The sequence below is a fragment of the Fukomys damarensis genome, unplaced genomic scaffold (assembly GCF_012274545.1).
Source record: "Fukomys damarensis isolate Sample0158 unplaced genomic scaffold, DMR_v1.0_HiC HiC_scaffold_16, whole genome shotgun sequence".
Classification (NCBI taxonomy): domain Eukaryota; kingdom Metazoa; phylum Chordata; class Mammalia; order Rodentia; family Bathyergidae; genus Fukomys; species Fukomys damarensis.
The window spans coordinates 36175007-36196858 of NW_022900928.1; the positions used below are offsets into that span (position 1 = coordinate 36175007).

The 21852-nt window shown below is 38.2% G+C and overlaps 1 protein-coding gene across 1 annotated transcript in view; it reads right to left on the reverse strand.

The window, feature by feature from the left end:
- Positions 1 to 4031: 4031 nt before the first annotated feature.
- The window catches only part of Dlg2 (discs large MAGUK scaffold protein 2), a 1815033-nt gene continuing 1797212 nt past the window's right edge, over positions 4032 to 21852 (reverse strand). Inside the window, exons 21-24 of the mRNA XM_033763940.1 lie at positions 19529 to 19701; positions 12701 to 12810; positions 7569 to 7660; positions 4032 to 5866 (exon numbers count right to left, since the gene is read on the reverse strand). Of these exons, the coding sequence (XP_033619831.1) occupies positions 5760 to 5866; positions 7569 to 7660; positions 12701 to 12810; positions 19529 to 19701 (482 nt within the window). The 3' untranslated portion in view covers positions 4032 to 5759. The remainder of the gene's footprint in view (positions 5867 to 7568; positions 7661 to 12700; positions 12811 to 19528; positions 19702 to 21852) is intronic.

Below are 21852 nucleotides of genomic sequence, written 5' to 3' on the forward strand. Positions count from 1 at the left end.
TTTTGGAACAGCTATTTAAAAATAGTTACACAGAAATGAAATAGGGCACAGGGAAAAGTCAAAAGCTCTTCTCGTCTTTTAATTCCTCTGAATAAACACACCCATTATTGAAGCAAATGTGGCTTTTGTGTGGCACTACTGTTACATTAAACCAGGTGAAAATGTGTAAATGTTAAATCGTATAATTGTTGACATTTTCAGCCTGCATTGGTCTTCCAGCCTTGGTCAATGTCTTAAACTGAGGGTCTTGGTTCACTGCCAAAAACAAGGGACAGCCTCAGCCATCACTCCCATTGACTCACAGTGGCTGGGATGGTATGACCAGCTAGTCCAGCTTCCCAACTGCTGATCCAGTTGTATCATTGGTTATAATGAAGCACATTTCAAAGCGATTGCTGTGATGACAACTTCTCGGTCCTTCCTTGGGAGGATTTTGTTTTGGTCCTCCAGCTTTTCCACATGTGCTAAGTATATGAGAGAGCAGACATTTATGTTGAGGAATTTAGGGATGACAGATCCAAATTCCCAAACTTGACATTTCTTATGTGTTCAGATCTTTGGAGCTGGTATATGTTGTGGTCCCAATATAGATAATGGGAACAAAGACATATAATGACACTGCCTCCTCCAACTGTGCCTTTTTTTTTGGTATCAGATAAGAAAAAACATTATTTGTGGGATTTTTTGTAATCTCACATTTTTTAACACTGGGCAATTTCTTTTCTCTGCATACATATGTCTTTAAAAGTCTATCTTTTATTACATTGTTAACTTTTGGTAAAAATTGTGATTAAAAGTAGATGAGATGGTAACCAAATATTTAAAAATATGCAAAAGTACCACTTTCAGTTCCTCTCAACAATGCTAGTATTTCTCAGAGCAAACCTAACTTAACTGCACTTAAGCTCTGAAGTCAGACAAATTTGATAAAAGTGGAAGTGGTCCTACTCTTTATGAAATAAGACAGATTATACTTTGGGAGAATATAATTTGCTATAAAGTATAAAATGTTTTAATATTTATATCTTATAAACCATGACATGTTTATAAACACTCTATCAAGCATTTTTACAATGGGGGCCACTGCTGACATTTGGAAACGCAATAAATATTCACAGACACACTGAGTATGAAATATACATCTTGATTTTATAATCGTGTGTGCTTTATTTTTTACACAAATGGAATGGAAGTGTTGAATATTTACACTTAACAGGAGTGTAAGCTGTGCAGTGTCTCTGTAAACTCTAGCCCAGGCAAGGAGCGATTGCCTCTCCTACCTCCTGCACTGCAGCTCGATGAAGAAACATCCTGTCAGAAGCACAAAATTGTCATATTAAAAGGATCTAACAGGTACAATCGGGTGCACTCAGAATTTAAGACACACTTAGGAAACACAAATTCAAAAAAGAGAGAAGAAAAGTTTGCCATCCCATTGGGAGTTGACCTTCCCACTTGGCTGTCTGTCTTCTTCAGTTGATAGGGAGATACAGTACTGTACTTTATTTTTAGCCAATCTTTGAATTATCTGTCTGTCTTAGCTTGTCTTTAGCTGCTACAAGAAACTGCACAGCTGTACAGGAAATGATTTCTGAAGCACAGATTTCAGTGAGGAAGGATATTTACAAACGAGGGTGTGTGTTTCCAACCACATTCATTCACACCTAATGAAATATGTGTATACATGATATGCATACCATATATACCACCCATACACATAAGTAAAATGTATATCCAGACTTCTGGAGGGAGTCTCCTGGCAAATCAGTTGTCACAGGAGGTACTCCACATGCTTTAGGGAACTGTTCCTTTTTCCCCCCTAAGAGTGTCAAATTAGTACAATAAATTTAGGAACACTGGTCTGAGTCCTTGACTTAAATAATTTTGTAGGAATTTTAGGCAGGACCAAGACAGGAAGAGATGTCATTTCACCAACAAGTCCATTCGATCTCACCAGAGCAGTCACCAGCCAAAAAGCAGAGGGGCTTCACATGAAAATGGAAAAAAGTAAGTAGGAAAAAAAAAAAATCTCTCTCTCCAAACCAAGGTGATGGCATGGCTTTAATGAGAAGAGGTTTGACGTCAGAATCATTATTGGGGCCAGAGTCTGCCTGTGTTGAAAGGAAGTGTCCTCAGAGCCTTGGGTGACAGTGGGAGCGAGCTCCTGGAGGACCAGAGTTGAGGCAGAGGAGCCCAGGTGCCAACAGAGCCACAGCACATGCATCCTCGCTGCCAGGCAGCGGTGCAGGCTGGCTCCGGGAGCTGCTGGAATTGGTCCGGGTCAGGGCCTTGTGCTCAGCTTTGCTTTCTGGGCTGAGTAGGTAAAGTGGTGACCCCAAATCTTTGAGTCATTAGTCCAGAGTATGGACATGCTGTCTGAATTAGCCATGAGCCCTTTATAGGACACACACACACACACACACACACACACACACACACAGAGAAAAAGAAATTAAGGAGTTGGATATGTAGGAGATAGTCAGATATGGGGGAAGAGAGGATAGGATAGGACAGGAAAGGAGAAGAAAACAGCAACAAGAGACTGACACTAAAGGAAAGACAGACAAAGAGCGAAAGGGGAGGGTGTAAAGAAGGATTATGGGGCAAGATCAACTCAGATAAGATAAAAAGAGAGGGGGACAAAAAAGACAGATGGAATGAGACACAAGTGAAAGGAAAGCAATGGAAAAGAACAAGGAAAAATAAAAGGTGAAATCCCAGAGGTGTGGAGAGATATTTTTCCTCTGGCCCAGGGTCCTAAAGGGCTGGCCGTAGGATGTCAGACAACTCACAGAGGCACCTGAGAGCAGCTTTGTAAAGATGGACTTGCCAAGCGTAATAGCCAACCCAAGAATTTGGGGCTGGAAGAAAAGGCCTGCAAAGAAATGGCTGACAAATCCTGTGGGAGGAGAGCAAGAAGAAAACAAAAACAAAAACAAAAACAAAAAACAAACCCCAGCAATTGGCTGGCAAGTTGGATTTTGATTTTGGTAAAGCTGTGACCCCCATGGTGCTACACATTGTACCAGAGCATGAAAAATAGCACCAGTGACACGATCTGGCACTTTTCTGAAAGGGCCCAGCATGTGAAGGTGACATTGCGCCCCCAGCAAGTCTTCAGATTGGAGAGAGCTCCGGACAAAGTTTGCAGTGTTAGCACCAGTCTGGCCCCAGGCTCCAAGTACATTGGCACCAGATATAATCTGGGTAACTTTCATGCCTTTTCCGTACAGGTCATCATATTTACTGTAAAATACACCAGCTCACTGGAGCCACGGAGACCTCAACATTGGGAAGCGCAAGACAACACAACAAATGGAGGTGTATATTCTATAGGAAAAGACCCTCTCACCAATTTGCTTGGTGATTCTTCAAGCAAATATATATGTATATATATTTATATAAATCTACATAAAAAATTAGTGCAAATGCCAATTCTAATCTGAAAGCATCTACACTAGGAAAATAAATAAGTATATTACTACAAAACCAAGGGTTGGTAGTTCAATTTGATTGTACTTAGCCACGGCAATACTATTAAATGGAAAGCACATCACACGACCCGAGAAAATGTCTACTCATTAATGACAGTCCTCTAAATAAACGGTTGCATGCTCTGTTGAGAAACCAAAGAAGTTATCATGGTGGCCTAAAAATAGAGCTGGGATCAGGAATGGCATTCTGGTGGCAGAAAACTTCTGGGAGCAATACTGACGAAAGTTGGCCTTGACCTGAAACTGGCGAGCTGCAGATATGGACACATCTTTAACATTTTGAGCATTCTACGGACTCTGGAAATTTAGCTTTCATCAGAGGGAAAATGCACTGCTAGCCCTTCCATTGGCATGGTAAAGGCAGCCTCAAGACTATAGGTAGATACATAATTTTGCATTTCTGTGTTTGTTTTGGTGACTGCAGACAATGGTAGTGTAAGATGAACAACCCTTGTTTTTGGAAAGAGACTGATTTTTGAGCTCCAGTGTTCTCACTGTGAAGTAGCCCCATCACTCTGATGGCTGTGTCTTTTGTTCTCTTACTCCAGCCTACATGCTGGTTTGCTGCACAGTGTGGCAGAATCCCTGCCAGGTCTTGGTGTACCCCAGAAATAAGGCGATGGGGCTTAATCTGGGCATCATAAAACCCAGAATTGAGTGGTTATTAATATCACTGAAAAGTCTCTCTTTAACATCATGGGCAAAACCAATGCTGATGTCACTATCAGCTCTAAAGTGGGAAACTAACTCTTCTATTTCAGTTTATAGGCGTTGGGAGGTTTCTTTTTTGAATCACCTTTATAATTGTTAAAAAATAAACTTGGTCCAGGTGCAGCCTTGAGGAAGGCAATTCCATTGGTCAAGCTCAAAGTCCTAAATTGTCTTTCTTTATGGTTTTTGCTCTATAGACTGAAACAAGAAGTCTGCACCCCTCACCCCCAACTAGATACTTTTCTCTCTCTCTTCCTCAAAGATATAGTACATCTTGGGACAGATCTCCCATGACTCTAGTACCAACTCTGGCTATTACAAAATTCTCTACTCTGTGGAACAAAAACAGAATGATTCTACTTACTCATAGCTGGCCAGAATACTAAATGATCCTTTAAGAATTGTATGCAAATTACTAGGAACAAAGGTATCAAACTGTTTGCACGGTAGGGCAAGGTTAATTAGAGAAAAAAACAAAATTTCCTTTAGGTCATTTGCAAGAATTTGTGTCTAAAGAGCCATCAGTTTAAAACTGCATTAACCAAATGTCTTCCAAAAATATCCATGAGGGCAACTCATTAAGGGACGTGCTCTCTAAGAGTGTGTTGCTAGTACGCAAGGGAGATCATGGGAGGTAAGTGAGGGAGAAGCCTTTGTCAGACTTGGAAGGAACTTAGATGCTGCTAATGGATCATTGGCAACAAAAGGAGAGTGCAACTTTTTCAGTTCTTGAATTTGATCCTCTGCTGATAGTGCACACATTGTCTTTCAATTAATTATTCTTTACAAAATATTTCACAAAACTTTTTTAACCTATAGAAATTCATTTCTATACATTTAATATATTTTTATTGTATAAATTATTCTCATCTTTAGTGCCTTCATTCAGTTTATAAATGGCAAAATAGACAATCAACAATCATAAAGCTAACCCCAGGCAGAATTCCCTCCTCTCAGTAAGGTTAACCTCCATACACTTGAGAATTTTATGAAATGCTTGTTTTGCAGATGCCAGTCAATGCAACTACACAAATATCCTTCCTGACAGTATGTCGTCTCCAAAAGGACTCCTTTTTTTTCCTTCTTTGTTTGCTTTGCTTGTTAAGAAATCAAAGGATGTGCATAGTTATAAAATTCAAAGTGTACCAATTATAGATGTGGGTAATGGGAAGGTTGGTGAGGTTCGAGTGCTGGCAACTTTTCTTTAAAGCAAAAAACACAGAGAGCTCAGCAGCTAAATCAGCTCTGGACATCTGCTGGGGTGAGGAGGTTGCCCATGTCTTAGGCAGAAAGCCCATCTGAGGTTCATCCCTACACCTGGAACTTTCAGCAAATCGTAGCCTTCCTGCATACTGCAATGTCTTTTCTGTCCCACCCTGTGGCCCCTCCGTTTCCTTCATGGCTTCACACAGTTTGTGTTGTACATTCATAGGAATTCACATTGACTGCAAAAACATAAATGCAACAAAAACATAAAAGCCTCCAAGTAGTATATTATATATATTTTGTTCTTCTAAACGCTCGTCTGTCGTTGTCAGAGGTGCGGTAGCTAAATTATAACTTTTCCTTTGAGGGAATCCAGATGAAAGGCCCAGATTGCTCTTCAATAACAAGCTTGCATTGGTTATATATATCTTCTAAGGTGTCTCCTTGGACAATAGCTGTAACAAAAGCAAACAAACCCAGAGACAGGACTCGTTACCTGGCTGGTGAAGAACAGTCAGTACTCATATCAGCAACAGACAACTCATTTGGAAGCTTAATGTCATTTTTCATTAGTAAGAAAAGGCAAAAAAGTCACATAAGCAAGGTCGCATCAACGATTAAAACAAAACAAGCAAAAAAATGCTTCCAGTGCATGTCCTAGATCAGTAATAAATGTATCACAGTCTTTGTACTTTGTACATATGTTTGCAGTTGTAGATATTGCATAATTCATTTATTTCACAACTATTTTGAGCCAGGCACAAAGCACTGATTAATTTTCAGGTTGTGAGCTCCCTGTTTCATAGAGAGCTGTCCTTAGAGTCTCTATGCTTTCCTTATTCTTTGGCAGACACAGAAGTTTAGATAATTTTAACGGAGGAAATAAGGGTTTTGGAGGAAACTTTAATACCTCCAACCCTCATGACTGTTAAGAGGAAATCATCCCATTTATACTCTAACTAATCTGGTAAATTGAGATTTTATCACATAGAGCTATTTATACTGAGAATACCTGATGGCTACTACTTGTAAGGAACATATAAGTGGAAACATAAACTGCTAAATTGTGACTTACCTAATACACCACGGCACTTGGAGTACATTTAAGTACATTATCTCTATTGTATAAAAGCTATGTTGTAGGTAGAGCTCCAGATTATATCAGTACCATTCATAACTCTAAACCTTAGAAATAAATTGCTATTGAAACATTGTTTAGGTCTTCAGAAACTGTCCTCAGACTATACCAATTATAATATTTTACTCCTGAATATAAATCACTGGTCAGGATGTACATTGTTTTGATTTTCCTACCTGGATCTTCTTTTAAGATGAACCATGACTTATGGTTTAGTTATTATTAGAATTTCTATTATTAGCCATTTAAAAATGTTTACAAAGTGCCATGCCATTGACATTTTCCATATTTTGAGTAAGATAAAAAATAAAATATTTAATTTGATTCCAGGTAATTAGGAAAAGTTCTCATTTTTAAAGCAGTAAAAATCAGTTTTAAGGCAAATACCACAAAGTTTGGTTAATGTCTGGGTTTAATCAGTGTTCCACGAAAGCATATAGGAATAGAGAGATCAGGATATCCAAAAAAGAGAAATTATTGTTTCATTCCCAATCTTCATGTTTCCCAAGAAACATTTAAAAAAGAAAATAAAAGGTTTTGCATTGAGACTTCTCACAGGATTAATTAAAACAGAGGGAGAGTGTGTGTGGTGCAAGCACTACTGAGCGGAAGACAGAGTCAAGTTTGTCTAGGCCTTGAGACTGCTGCTTGAGACCACCTGCTCTGGAACTGCCATTTTGAGCCCTAACAGTTGCTTTTCAAGGTTTCTGTTGCTATTAGGGAGGTACTTTAATGAGAGCAATGCCTAAAATCTCTTTAATAGCAGGAGATAATTCAGGGCATCTGCCACTCATGGTTTTTGGTAGGGTCAAAGGGAACCTGGGATCTGTCTGTATCTCAACGCAGAGGAGAAAGAGAACCCAGAGCTCTGAATCAAATAGGTGAGGCAGAGAGCAGATGCATAAGACAAATGTTAGAGGTTCTCAACAGTGAGATTTTACCAGGCCGGGAGCCCTCTCTATGCCAAATATCAGACAGTCTATCACCTTCATCATTATACCAGGGTCAGGGGAACTTACCTGTAAAATATTCTCCAAATTCTTGCTCTAGCTTAATTGCTCTATCATAAGTTTTCTTGGCTTGTTCCTCTGTTAGACGCTTATTCATCTCCCTGGGAAAATGAGGGTTTTGGTTTTAGAACACAAGGGAGCATACCAAATCTTTAAAAATGAAAATGCATGCCAAAACAGAATCCAAAGGAAGATGCAACAATGCATAAGATTCTGATAAGATTACTGACATTTAGAAATGGGAAGAAAGGAGCTAAAGGTGTAGGGAAGGTGGGATGGGTAGGGGAAGAGTAAAAAGGGAAAAGAAAAAAATGTGAGAGAATGAAAAGATGAAAATAAAGTGTTTGTAGATGGGGAGGGGAGGAAGGGGTGAAGGGAGGGCAGAGGTAAGGGGAAAAAATGAGAATCAAGATTTGTCATGTAGAGGTACATGATCCCAACAATGAATGTAACTGTACTGTATCCCTAAAATGTACCAATAAACTCAATTAAAGCTGAAAAAAAAAAAGAATCCAAAGGAAGAATAGTTTAATCTTATCTATAGCTTCCTAGTCTTTATCGGACCAGTTACGGTTAGCAGGGCTCCCTGCCAAGGAGCTCACTTTCTCAAGGGCCCCATTGGACCGAAGCAGAATCTATCTCCTTAGGATTCACTGTTCTGGTGTGGTTCCTCTTCTATCCCCTGCAGTGCCCTGGAGTAGGGCTACGCTTCCTCCAGCGCAGGCTGGAGGGCGTTTGCTCACCTGTCCCTGGAGGGACATAAAGGGCTCATTGGTCCCTTGGGGCTTCCACTCTTTCACCATAAATGGTCCTACTTCTTTTATTCTCTCACAGGACATGCTTTCTAAATTCAAACTCTCCTGCATACCCTTCATGGGATTTTATTCTAGCATACTTTATATCCTGTCTTAAGTGTGGGACTTAGAATTGAAGGAAATATTCCAGAGATGGTCAGAGGCAGGAAGAAGGACAGAACTAAGTATATCTTAGTGCACTGGGCCTCATCACATCCGAGAGACAAGACTTGGCTGTTCTCAAGTGCTGACCTTGTAGAAAGCCCTGATTTCTTGCCACCTTCATCTTCCTCAAGGGATACAGTTTATCCTCTATGTACATTTTCCAGAAAATGTTTTACCGAAATTAGTGAAGGTGTGTTAGTATCTCTCAGGCCACGGAGGCATTCTGCAGCTCTTGCTATTTAACTTTTGCAAGTGTGGAGGCATGCCTCCTGCAACAAGCGCCCTGAACTGCTTCTGTCTGTAACCAAATGAGAAGTGAAAGATCTGCTGATGGAAAACTGAGTTAAAATGGACATAGAATGGAACGAATGTGCCAGTACCAAAATATTTTCAAGTAGACGATAATGAAGTAACTTAGTCTAATAGTGAGCCAGGATAAAGGAGCTTGACATAAAATATTTTCTAGTATGGATAGGCACAAGGGTGCAGTTGGACAGAAAGAATTACTTCTAATGTTTTAAAGCACAGTGGAAGGATTATGGATGGCATGGCAACAATTAATTGAATATTATAAAATAGTGTATACAGTGAAGTTTGACTGTTTCTAACAGAGAGAAATGATATATGCAGAAAGTGATAGGTGTACCAGTTACTCCGATCCGATCATTACATACTCTTAGTGTGACAAGATTCCATTTGATACCCCATGCTAGGTATAATCACTATGTGTCAATTAAAAACAGAACAAAATAAACTCTAATGCCTGCTTTGTTTATTACGATAGAATGAGCTATAAAGGAATTATGCCTAGGAGTATCTGTCATTTTCTATTTGTCAACAATTGTTTTACCAACTGTGTATAAATGTTTAATCACTGTAAGATTACTTAAACTTAACCTAGTCTCAAGGGCATAGCAAGGTCAGAGAGAAATGGACAATTCTCTAATTCTTTTTTGGGCATCTGGGATCAAACTCAGGACCTTGTGCTTGTGAGGCAGGCACAGTGCCATTGAGCTAAATCCCTGGCCTGACAATTGTCTAATTCTAAGACCCAGTTTACTGATTATCAACCAATGGTAGCTTTATTCTCCCATTACCTCTAGGTGTTGACGTCCAGCCAAATGCAGATATTTTTGGTTGGCCCATCACAATGCCTCATAGGTACATGCAGAATTTCTGAAAGCATCACTGCCTTGTAGGCCACACAGCCAAAGATTGAAGTTTAGAATTCCTGGTATTAGTCAACCCATTTTCTAGTGCAAGTTAGTGATATGTACTCATAATCCCAGTTCATCAGGAGGCTGAGGCAGGAAGATGGCAAGTTGGAGGCCGGTATGGCAACTTGGCAAGACCTTGTCTCCAAATAAAATTTAAAAAAGGGGGTGGGTTTTGGGTTTGTAGCTCAGTGGTAAAGCATGTGCCTAGCTATCATGTATGAGTTCCCGGGTTCAATGTCTAGTACCAATAAAAACAAAAGCAAAACCTCAAAAACAACCTCCCCTACATCTCTGTCATGCATGCCCTTGACTTTATGCTTCTCTGAAGAATCAGCTATGTATGTGCTAATATGCTCGGGGCTTTGATGTGGACACTGCACTTGAGAAATAATGTGTGTGATGATATATCAGTGTGTAAATGTGACAGCTGCCGTGCTTTTGTTCCAGCTCACATTCACTTCTTCCTGGGGGATGGGCAGTTCGTGCCAACTCTGGTCCTGAAGAAAAAGCCTCAGAAAAGAGTGAACCGTAAACATGCAGCATTAGTAATGAGATCACACTGGTCTGACCGCAGTCATTGCTGCCCTTGAGACCTGTGGATATAGCTGTAGAACATTACATCAGATTCACTGTCCTCTGTGTGCAGTTCAGCCTTCAGAATGTTTAATTTTTCCTTGGTGGTAAGTAGCTGTGTCAGTGTCTGAAAGTAAAACTATTAAGTCATCCGAGAGTTGTGTTAGAAGTAGGCCCTCCTCTACTGAGCAATCAGTTGGGACTGACTCCCAACATCCTACTGGACCCAATGTGCCAGTGCTGTTGCTCTCTGGGTACTCCTTCCTTAGGAAGCCATTTATCCCATTATGTGTTTATAATGTGAAGACTCATTGTTCTGAAACAGGACTTTCAGACGCTGTTCCCAAGAGGCCATTTTTCTACTCTTCTTAATAATGTTAGCGTTATATCTAATACTTGTATCATGTGGCTCATTTGTGCTACGCAGGTGACTCCTCAGACAAGCATAAAATCAAGGGCAAATATAAAATAGGTGCTCTTTTTTAGGACTATTACTGTGGATTGAATCTAACACCTCACACAAGCGAAGCAAGTGCTCTGCCACTGGACCCTTTTAAATTTTATTTTGAAACAATGTCTTGCTAAGCCTTTACAGATTATAAATCCTTGACAAAATGAAATGTGTGGTTGCTTAACTCACTTTGTGCAATGCCCATTTCCTTTATTGGAGAAATTTAATATATTTTGTTGGAGGCAATAATACTTAAAGTATTACTTTATCATCAATACATATTTTCACATGCTAATCATGGGAAAAGTTCTACAGTACAGTTTAATGCCTAACTTCAGCATAATTTAATGCCTAAATTTAAAGGTAACAACAGTGACCTCCCAATTTTATCTTCTCATCCTGGTAAAAGGGACGAAGAAACAAACTTATTTATGGGAATATATTCTGCTTTTATATCTTTGGCAATTTCCCCAGAGAACAAATAAGTGTTTAACTTAATTCTCTCAATCTGCCCTTCCAGCTACTGCAGTTGGCTGTGCTTTTTCATTATCAGAAGATACTAGAACAGAAGAGAACAGGTAGCTGATATCTCCATTTTACCTTTGAGATGAAATAATTTCCCCCTGCTTTGGTTCTTCTCGAACGCAGTTTTCCAATATATACTGTCTGGCTCACTTTTAGACCCTGCCAGTACCCTCTTGAGGCTTGACTGGCAGCAGTATTTGATTGAGCAAGTCTATCACGACAGGCACACTGGTATTCCCTATGTCACTCTTTTGGAAAGTGTGCTGTTTTGCATTTTATAATGGTAAAATGATATCAGTCCTTTAAAACAGAATAACTTCATATCTTTTATAGTAAGAATAACTACTATATATTATTCTACTGACGACTCTATGAAGAACTTCTTATCCATGACTTTGTTGTTTAACTGGTATACCAGCTCTCTATGGTATTTATTAATGTCCAGTGTAGAGGTAAGGCACTAAATCTTAGGGAGGTCAAGCAGTTTGCCCAGAGTTATGGTAACTGGTCACAGGTGAAGAACCAAACTGAGCCCAACCAATTTTCAAATCTCTGCTTGTGTCTTTTTTATTCTGCCACCATTACCTACTGTGGTTTCACTTTGTGTGGGTGTTAGCTTTATGACTTTTCAGTCAGATGATGAATATTTGCTCACTTTGTTTACTGACTGTTGAAGGAAGGAAAAATAAAAATAGAAAAATATGAGTCATAAAATTTCCTCCTGTTTATAAATGTTCACGGTATACAGCTATAGGTCTAAGTCAGCTGTGGTGAATCTATGGCACGTGTGCCATGGCAGGCTGTTTGTTATCACTGAATGCTCTAAAAGGTTCGCCATCACTGGTCTAAGTTACAGATGTTTTACTATCACATCACTAAAAGTCTATAAGGAACAGTGTGTGTGTGTGTGTGTGTGTGTGTGTATGACATTTTAATTAAAAATTATCAGAAGTCTATTACAGGACAAAGTAAAATGCCAATGGAAAAAGATTAAAATGTTGTCTGCTCCCTCTAAAAAATCTACCCGTTTAAAGAGATTTACGTAATTCAAAGATCTCATTATTTGGAAAACAAAACTTAAACAAAACAAAAAACCCCAAAACAACCAACAAAAACCCAAAACTACACAATAAAACAAAAAATTCATATCAAACCAAGCTACTCACTAAACAAAGAATCAAACCTAAAAACAAGAATGTGAAATAATAAGAATCAATAAACATCAGTGAAGATATTTTAATGAATAACATATCCCTAACAGCTCAGAAATTTGTATTTTTTAAAAATGGAATTTTAAAAATTACCAATGGCATTTCCCATTTGTAAGCATTTGTGACAAAAGACCCATCGACAGTTTTCTGTGTAATAAGGAAAAAGGCGAGAGCTGGAAGAGGCACTCCAGTCCCCTTTACTTACATCAGAGGTTCCAGAGACTTGGGTTTTATGAAGATGGCAATGGGATAGAGCTGGGCAACTTGTAACCGCTTGATAGCATTTCCTGATACATCAAGTATACAGTGTTTGCCCTGGTAGAAAGAGAAGAAAAATACGGGATTAATGCTGAAAGAATGGTTCAAAGGTCTGTTTTATGTCAAATGCCATGCCATTTTAGTTAGTTAATATGGCTCTAGTATGTCTGGAAACTAGGTACAGTGGCTTCAGATTTACTTTTTTGTTCAAGACTACTTAGGCTATTTGCAGTCTTTTGTGTTTCCATATGATTTTTTCTAGGTCTATGAAGTACCGTGAAGCACCAGTACATAGCATTGCTTTAGGTAGTATGGATTTTTTTTTGGGGGGTACTGAACTCAGGAGCTTGTGCTTGCCAGGCAGGTGTGGGTGCCACTGAGCTAAATCCCCACCTTGGTAGTATGGATGTTTTAACAAATTCTTTCATTGGAGAGCTCTTTTCTTGCCTCAGTTAAATTTGTGCCTATGTATTTTATTTTTTATGTAGCTATTGCAAATGGCATTTCTTTTATTATAGGTGCATAAAAAATCTACTGATTTTTGGGTATTGATTTTCTTTTTCTTTTTCTTTTCTTTTCTTTTTTTTTTTTTCTTTCTTGGTACTGGGGACTGAACTCAGGACCTTCTGCTTGTGAGGCAGGCAATGAAACCACTGAGCTAAATCCCCGGCCCCTGTGTATTGATTTTCTATCCTGCTACTTTACTAAATTTGTTTTTTGGTTTTAATAGTCTATTGATGGAGTCTTTACATTTGTCTATTTATAAAATTATGTCACACACAAGAGAAATAATTTGACTTATTTTCTTCTCAGTTTTAATGCTTTTCTTTTTATTGCCTAATTCCTCAGTGTAAAATTTAAGGTACTATATTGAATAAGAGCACTGAGAGTTGAATATCCTTGTCTTATTCCTGATTTTGCAGTACTGGGGATAGATCTCAAGACCTTGTGCTCCCTGGTTGATCTTTGACTTGTAGGCTCAAGTGATCATCCTGCCTCAGCCTGCCTCATCCTGTCAAACAGCTACAGGGGTATAACTTACATTTAGCAGATTTGATAATATTTTTGTTGAGAATTTCTGCATCTATGTTTGTCAAAGATTTTCTGTAATTTTCTTTAGTTGTGTCCTTCTCTGGTTTGATAATTATAACAAATATTGACTAGAGTAAATTTGGAGGAGTTCTCTCCCTTTTAATTTTATGACTGAGAAAGATTGATATTAATTCTTTAAGAGGTTGATAATGTAGCAGTACAGTTAAATGGGCATGAGCTTTTCTTTGCTAGGAAACGTTTAATTATTGATTTAGTACCATTGTTATTGATTCAGGATTTTTATTTGTTCATGGTTCAGCTGTGACAGGCCATGGAAACGTCCATATCTTCTGAATTTTCGTATTTGTTAGCATGTAGTTTTCATAATAGTCTCTAATGATCCTTTGTATTTCCATGGTATCAGTTGTAATGTCCCCTTTTTCATCTCTGATTATGTATTTGGGTCCCCTCTTTTTTTCCTGGTGAGCTTAAAGGTTTGTCCTTTTAAAAAAATTTTATAAAAAAACCCAAATCTAGGCCCAGGGATTTAGCTCAGTGGTTCTGCTGCCTGCCTTGCAAGCACAAAGTCTTGAGTTTGATCTCTGGTAACAAAAACAAAACAAAAAAATCAAGTCTTTGTATGATCTATTGTGTGTATGTTTTAATGTCTGTTTCTAGAGACTCTATTTCTGCTCTGATCTTTATTTCTTTCCCTCTGCTAATTGGCATTGGATTATTCTTGCTTTTCTAAGTCCTTGAGATGTACAGTTAGGTTATTTATTTGCAATCTTTTTACATTTTTGATGTGGGAACTTATTGCTGTAAATTTCACTTGTACTGCTTTTGCTGAATCCCTTAAATTTGGCTATGTTGTGTTTTCATTTTCATTTATTTTGAGAATATTTAAAATTTCCCTCCTATAACTTTTCCCATTCAAAATGTCTCCATGTATTTGTGTAGTTTCTAAAATTTATTTTGTTGACTGTTTTTTTACATTGTAATCAAAATAGACATAGGATATGATTTTACTTATTTTGAATTTGGGATTTGTGTATTATCTATTTTAGAGAACGTTCCATGTGCCGATAAAAGGAATGTGAATACTGCAGCTATTGGGTAGAATGCTCTGTAATTATGAAGTCTCTTTGATTTGTAGTATAGTTTAACTTTGAAGTTTCTTTGTTAAGTTTTTTTTGGGGGGTCTGGATGATCTGCCTGTTGATGAAAGTGGGGTATTGAAATCCCTCACTATTATTGTATTGGTGTCTAATTCTCCCTTTAGGTCTAAGTACTATTTATTTTACAAAATTAGGTTCTGCAATATTAGATGCATGTATATTTACAATGATCATTTCTTCTTGTTGAATTGATTCTTTGGTCATCATTACAGTAACCTTATTTGTTTCTTCTCAGTTTTGTCTTAAAGTCTATTTTGTCAGGAATAGCTGCTCTTGCTTGTTCTACATTTCCTTTTGTGTGGGATATCACCTTCTGTCTGTTCACTTTCGGTCTATGTGTATATTCACTGGTGAAGTTAGTTTCTTGTAGGCAGCATATTGATGAGTTTTTCTCTTTAAATCCATTCAGCCAGACTACATATTTTAATTGGAGAATTTAGTAGTATTTATATTCAATGTTGTTATTAATAAAAAAGGACTTGTTTTGTTGATTTTCTTTTAGTTTTTTAAATAATCTTTGTTCCATTGTGCTTTCATGATTTGAGTCTTTCTCTTATGTTTCTATTCTTCTCGAGTGATTTATACTGTCATAATGTTAGTGATATTACACTTCTGAATGTAAGAGTCCTTTAGTAACTTTTTTTTTCGGGTTGGTCTGGTGATCATTACTTCCCTCATTTATTGCTTGTCTTGGAATGACTTTATTTCTCCTTCATTTCTGAGGGACAGCTTTGCTAGGTAGAGCAGTCTTGGTTGGTGGTTATCTTCTTTCAGAATTTGGAATATGTCATTCTGCTCCCTTAAGGACTAGCAAGTTTCTACTGAGAAATCTGGCTGGGCGTGGTGGTGCACGCCTGTAATTCCAGCACTCGGGAAGCTGAGGCAGAAGGATTACTGTGAGTTCAAGACCAGCCTGGGCTACATAGTGAGTTCCAGGTCAGTCTCAACTACATAGTAAGAACTTGTCTCAAACAAACAAATAAACAAACAAACAAACAAACAAAAACCCCCAAAAAACAAGGGCTGGAGATTTAGCTCCGTGGTTCTAGCACCTGCCTTGCAAATGTAAGGACCCCAGTTCGATCCCCGGTACCAAAAAAAAAAAAAAAAGGAAGAGAAATCTGCTGTTTAGGCTGAGGCTGGTTTTAAATGTGACTTGGCATTTTTGTTTTATAGACTATAGAAATTTTTTCTGTCTCTTTAATAGTTTCTTTATAAATATGCTGTGGTGAAGTTTTTTTTTTTTTTTTTTGGTCATATCTGTTTTGGGTTCTATAAGATTCCTATATATGGGTTCCCTTATCTTTCCCAAAATTGGAGTTGTTACTATAATTCACTTGAATAGTTTTCCACATACTTAACTTTCTTCCCTTTCTTTCAGGTACTGTAAAAATGCAGATATTTGTACATTTAATAAGCCCCACAGATCTTGAATAGTTTCTTCATTCTTTTGCTTGGGGTATTTCAAAAGACTTGCCCTCAAGTTCAGATGTTCTTCTATTTGATCTACTTTGTCATTGAGGCTTTCAAGCATATTTTTTGACTTTTACATTTCCAAAATTTTTGTCTGGTTCTTTTTCCAAATCTCTTTTTTTCTGAGTCTCTCATTTACATGCTGTATTTTCTTTCTTTCTTTTTTTTTTTTTTACTTGCTGTATTTTCTTAATTTCATTTAACTGTTTATCTGTATTCTCTTAGATCTCACTGTATTTTTTAATACTCATTCTTTTACATTACATCCATTTTAGTTTCTATGCAATTGTTGCTAGAGTTACTGTGTTCTTTTGGAGGTATCATATTGCCTTGATCTTTCATGTTTCTTATTCTCCTACATTGAGATTTATCTGGAGCAACAGGTATGTCTGCCACTTTTCTGAGGTGGCTTTTGTAGTAAGCTGCTTTCTCCTGTATATGTCTTTAGAGGGTCTGACAGTATTGATTTATTGCCCATGTTGGCTTTGCTTCTAGTTGGACACCATAACGCAGTCTTCTATAGTCACTTTGGCGATGGTTATTGACTTTGTGCACAGTGTGTGCTATGGTAGAGTTAGATGTCTGAGTGGGGTACTTAACAATTCAAACAGGTGTAGTACAGAAAGCAGTGGGTGTGGGAGCTCCCATTGAGGGGTGGGGGGTTCCTCAGGCACTATTGGAGCCAGCTGTTTTAGTAGAAAGGGCCTCCGGCACTGGTGGCTTCAGCAGTAGTGAGGAACCACAAACACTTTTCTTTACCAGTGAGTGGTGAGGCCACATATGCTGCAAAGGAGGAGGTGCTGGTGGAAACCATAGCACAGTACCTGTGGCTCTCACAGCCAATCTAGGTAACAGGGTGTTTTCAGACAAGGTGCAGTGGCTCGAAGCAGCAGGAACTGTGGTATTTTGTTCTTCTGCTTCAGTGATAGTGACTTCCTGGGAGCAAGACCATAGCTAGGTGTGGATGACAGTAGTGGCTTTTCTTCCTCCAACTGCTTAAGTTTTAATTTCTGCCCAAGAGCAAGCAGAAGTGCGATGTGAACAAAGCTGGGCGGAATTGCTCTTGCCACCCACCCCTCAGCATTGCATGCCTAGGGGCAAGGTGACAGTTGAGGTACAGTACATTTGCTTAAGGGTTCAGCACAAACCTGTGGCCAGGGCAGCTGAGAAAACTATGCATGGTGTTATCTTCCTTCTCTGTCAGTAATAGGTACCTGAAGGTAAAGGGGTGAAGCGTAGCTGGAATAACTTTGGTGACTGCCATCAGTCCTGGAACTGACTATGCCTCTGGTGTCAGGGGGAGGCTCCTGATTTCCTGGTTTCATGAGGGTAACACACTTGAGACACCATTGCACTTGGCTCAAAGTTATTTTTCTGGGCTGTTGTGTTTACAAGGTGCTACCCACTGAATCAGTGCAATAGGATGCTTTTGGGATCCTAGAGCTGGAACCAAAGGGTTTCTGATCTAGAACAGTCTAATTTCAGACAATAGCTCATTTTTCAAGTTGGTTCCAGGCTATAGCATCCTGGTTGTTCACTGGGAGATTATGTGAAATCCTCTTCCAAAGAAAGGCTATTGTGCAGAAATCATTACTTAAGTGGGCTGGAATCCTGGGAGGATTGTGACAGTTTTTCAGTAGCTAGGATTGCTAGCAGTAGCCTTTACAAAGTTTGCTGTAACTCTTTTTCACTTTTACTCTTTCAAAGGCAAAACACTCTGCTGTCCCAACAGAAGAGCTGGGGTTGAAGTTTCCAGGGTGTGTGTCTTGCTATCCAATTTCCCATGTCTCAGAATCTTACAAAGCTCCAGTCTCTTTCTTGCTGATTTCTACTAATCTACCATCACTCACCTCAAAATGTAGCTTTATACCTATTACTTTGGTTCTTCTCTTAGAGAAAGAGGTGAGTCCTATTCAGAGGTGATCTTCTATTCAGCCATCTTTTCCTCTCAGCAAAATTTATTTTTAAATCTTTTATCAGTACGTCATATGGGGGAAAATAGTGATCTCAAATCAAATAAACCCAATAAACAGATTCTCCTGTGACATTGGCCCCATATTCTTATTGGAGATAAGATCTCTCTATAGGCAGACTTTATTTTATTTTTTGGTACCAGGGATTGAACTTGGGTCCTTATGCTTGCAAGGCAGGCACCAGAACCATTGAGCTAAATCCCTGGCCCTACAGACAGATTTTGTTTTTCAGCTTTAATTGAGTTTATTGGTACATTTTAGGGATACAGTACAGTTACATTCATTGTTGGGATCTTGTACCTCTACAGGACAAGTCTTGATTCTCATTTTTTCTCCTTGTCCCTGCCCTCCCTTCACCCCCTCTTCCCCTCCCCATCTACAACCACTTTATTTTCATCTTTTCATTCTCTCACATTTTTTTCTTTTCCCTTTTTACCCTTCCCCTACCAATCCCACCGTCCCTACACCTTTAGCTCCTTTCTTCCCATTTCTAAATGTCAGTAATCTTATTAGGATCTTATGTATTATCCTACAGACAGATTTTAAAGCCACAGTCCTGTTCATTCCTAAACTACTCTCTCTTAAACAGTCTCCACTTTCCCATTCTTCTGACATTTTCAGGAAGAAGGAAATTGCAATGATAAAACCTCTTCTAAAGTGGGACTTCTGGCAGCTACAGAGTTATCTATGTCCCCCTCCACTGTGAAGGTGTTAGGTTGAATTATAAGGAGTTACTCTTTCTCTTTGAAAACCTATCTTGAAAGTAAGAGTAACAAAACTTCCTTAATAAGTTCAGTTTTATTGACTAGTCTCAGATAGTGAGTCAAGGACAAAGGGAATCCCCAGACACTTCAGATTGTTAATGGACTTCAGGATTACAGGTTCCATTCTTCCTCCCCTTCTCAAAGTCAGTCAGCATATTTCAGTGATCTTAGAATAAAGATTAATGATACTGTTCTAAGATGATTCTCTGCTTGCGTATCTTAAATGAAATATTTAATCAAAATTTACAATTGCAATTAGGAAAGAGTAATGATTAAAAACAAAAAAACAAACAAACCATAGTTCATCACCCAGAAAGCTTCTTCAGGGGAGTTGTAAGAACACCGGCAAACGTACCCTTTCTGCTACAAATCTCACAGACTGCACACTGGTTCCATATAAGTTGTCATTGTACTGGCCGGCTTCTATAAATTTGTGCTCTTGAATATCTTTCTCCATTTGTTCTCTGGAAATGACAAAGTGATAGTCTCTGCCATCCACTTCATAGTCACGCTTTGGCCTTGTAGTATCTTTATGAAACAAGAAGCGATAAAGTTAAGATGTCTGTATATTTGTCAACTTGCCTCCTACTTTATTCACCACACCTTCAACACAGATACATAGATATATGTAATGTGATGGATAGAACATAGTAACAGGTATCAGTCTCACTTCCCTACTACAAACAACTCTAAAACTGTACAAAATGTATGGAACAACTGTTTGTTTTGTTTTGTTTTTTGATACCAGGGATTGAACTCTGTTTCTTGTGCTTGTGAGGCAGGCAGCAGAAACACTGAGCTAAATCCCCAGCCCTGGAACAATTGTTTTCAGGTATCAGACAACAGAAAGTGACAGAGCAGTAATTTTTACACGAGGGAAACTATATTCACTCTACCTCTTTGCCAAGAGCAATTTCCAAGTGGTGAGTCTGGAGAATATACAGTGTTAGGAGACACTGAAGTTTAGCCAGAACTGAATATTTGATTAAGACCCCAGAAAATCCACATTCTTGAAAGCTATTTTAGGTGGGTATGCTGGCACATACCTATAATTCCAACTCTTGGTAAGCTGAGGCAGGAGGAGTGCTGAGAGTTTCAGGCCAGCCTGAATTATAAGGCAAGGCTGGGCCTTAAATACACACACACACACACACACACACACACACACACACACACACACAGCTACTCTAGATCCACCTTTAGAATACCTAAAACCAAAGTGGAACAAGCTGTTCTCTTAGTAAGTTACTCCTTGCCATATCAAAATTATTCTATAAAGTAAGATAACAAAATCCATACTCTTAACAGTAGAGCACCATGATATCCAACACAAAGAAGAAAATGTGTCCCATAAGAAGGAAGACAAAAAATTGGACATGCAGTTATAAATATATTCAGAGCTTTAAAAATATGGAAATCAACATATTTAACTATTTCGGTTATATGTTCTGGTAAAAAGAGAAAACAATCAACCTATATGATTTTAAAAAGTTAAAAGTATTTCCAAACTAAGTGTAGTGGTGTAAAGCTGTAATCCAAGTACTCTGGGAGGCTAAGGCAAGGGGATTGCAAGTTTTAAGTCAGCCTGGTCAATTTAGTGAGAACCTGTCTCAAAATAAATATAAAAACGCTGGGGATATTGGGATGTAGCTCAGGGAAGAGGCCCTGGGTTCAATCCCCAGCATTGCCCCCTACATCATTAAAATATTTTCGACCTTGACTCAATTATTTCTTTTCTAAGACACTATCTTTTAAAAATGATCAAGGTAGCCATGATGGTGGACACTTGTAATTCCAATAATTCAGAAAGCTGAGGCAGCAGGATTTCAAATTTGAGTCCACCTATATAATTCAGGGAAACACTGTCTCAAAATAAAATAATAGAAGGCCTAGAGATGTAGGTCAATGGCTTGTCTACCACGTGCAAGGCCTTGGGCTCAATTCCAGTACCACCAAAGAGAAAGAAAAAGATCAAAATTTCAGATGCAGTTTTATCCTTAAAGATGTTTATTATGTTAACTTTTAAATAATACACAATTATATTTTATTATAATTCACAATAAAAATAGAGAAAATCCAAAATGTGTATGAATGAAGGATGATTGTATATTAATCATTTAAAATAGTTAAAAGTTTTATCCTGGAAAAATGTATGCATTGGAAAAAAGAATATATAGAAATTTACCAAAACACTATTACATCTGCAATGTTATTTCCAGATATTGTGTGAGACTGAGTCCTTTTTATTTTTTCCTTTAACCCTTTTTAGTATTTTTCAAGTTCTACACAAGAAACATGTATAGAATTTGAAATCACAATCATAACATAGTGAACTAAGAAAAAGAATGAAATAAGAGATAAGTGTTCACAATGTGGAAGAGAAGTGAAGATGATGCTTAAGGTCTGTTTTCTTTCCTCATAAGTAGAAGTTGAAACAGGAAGCTGGTGTCAACAACCTAGGCTTTTACTTGAGCCTTCTCGGCTGAAGACATTTTTAGGATCGGTGGTATGGTAGGACTTTTCCCCTGGGTATTTGCTTGGAATCATTTCATGAGATACTGTATAGCAATTATCTTAGTCCTCTTTTGTCCATGTATTATTACACATAATTTCTGATATTCTTTAGTGTTCTAGGTGAAGTAGGCCACACTGAAATGTTGGAGACACTTGAGAGCCTGA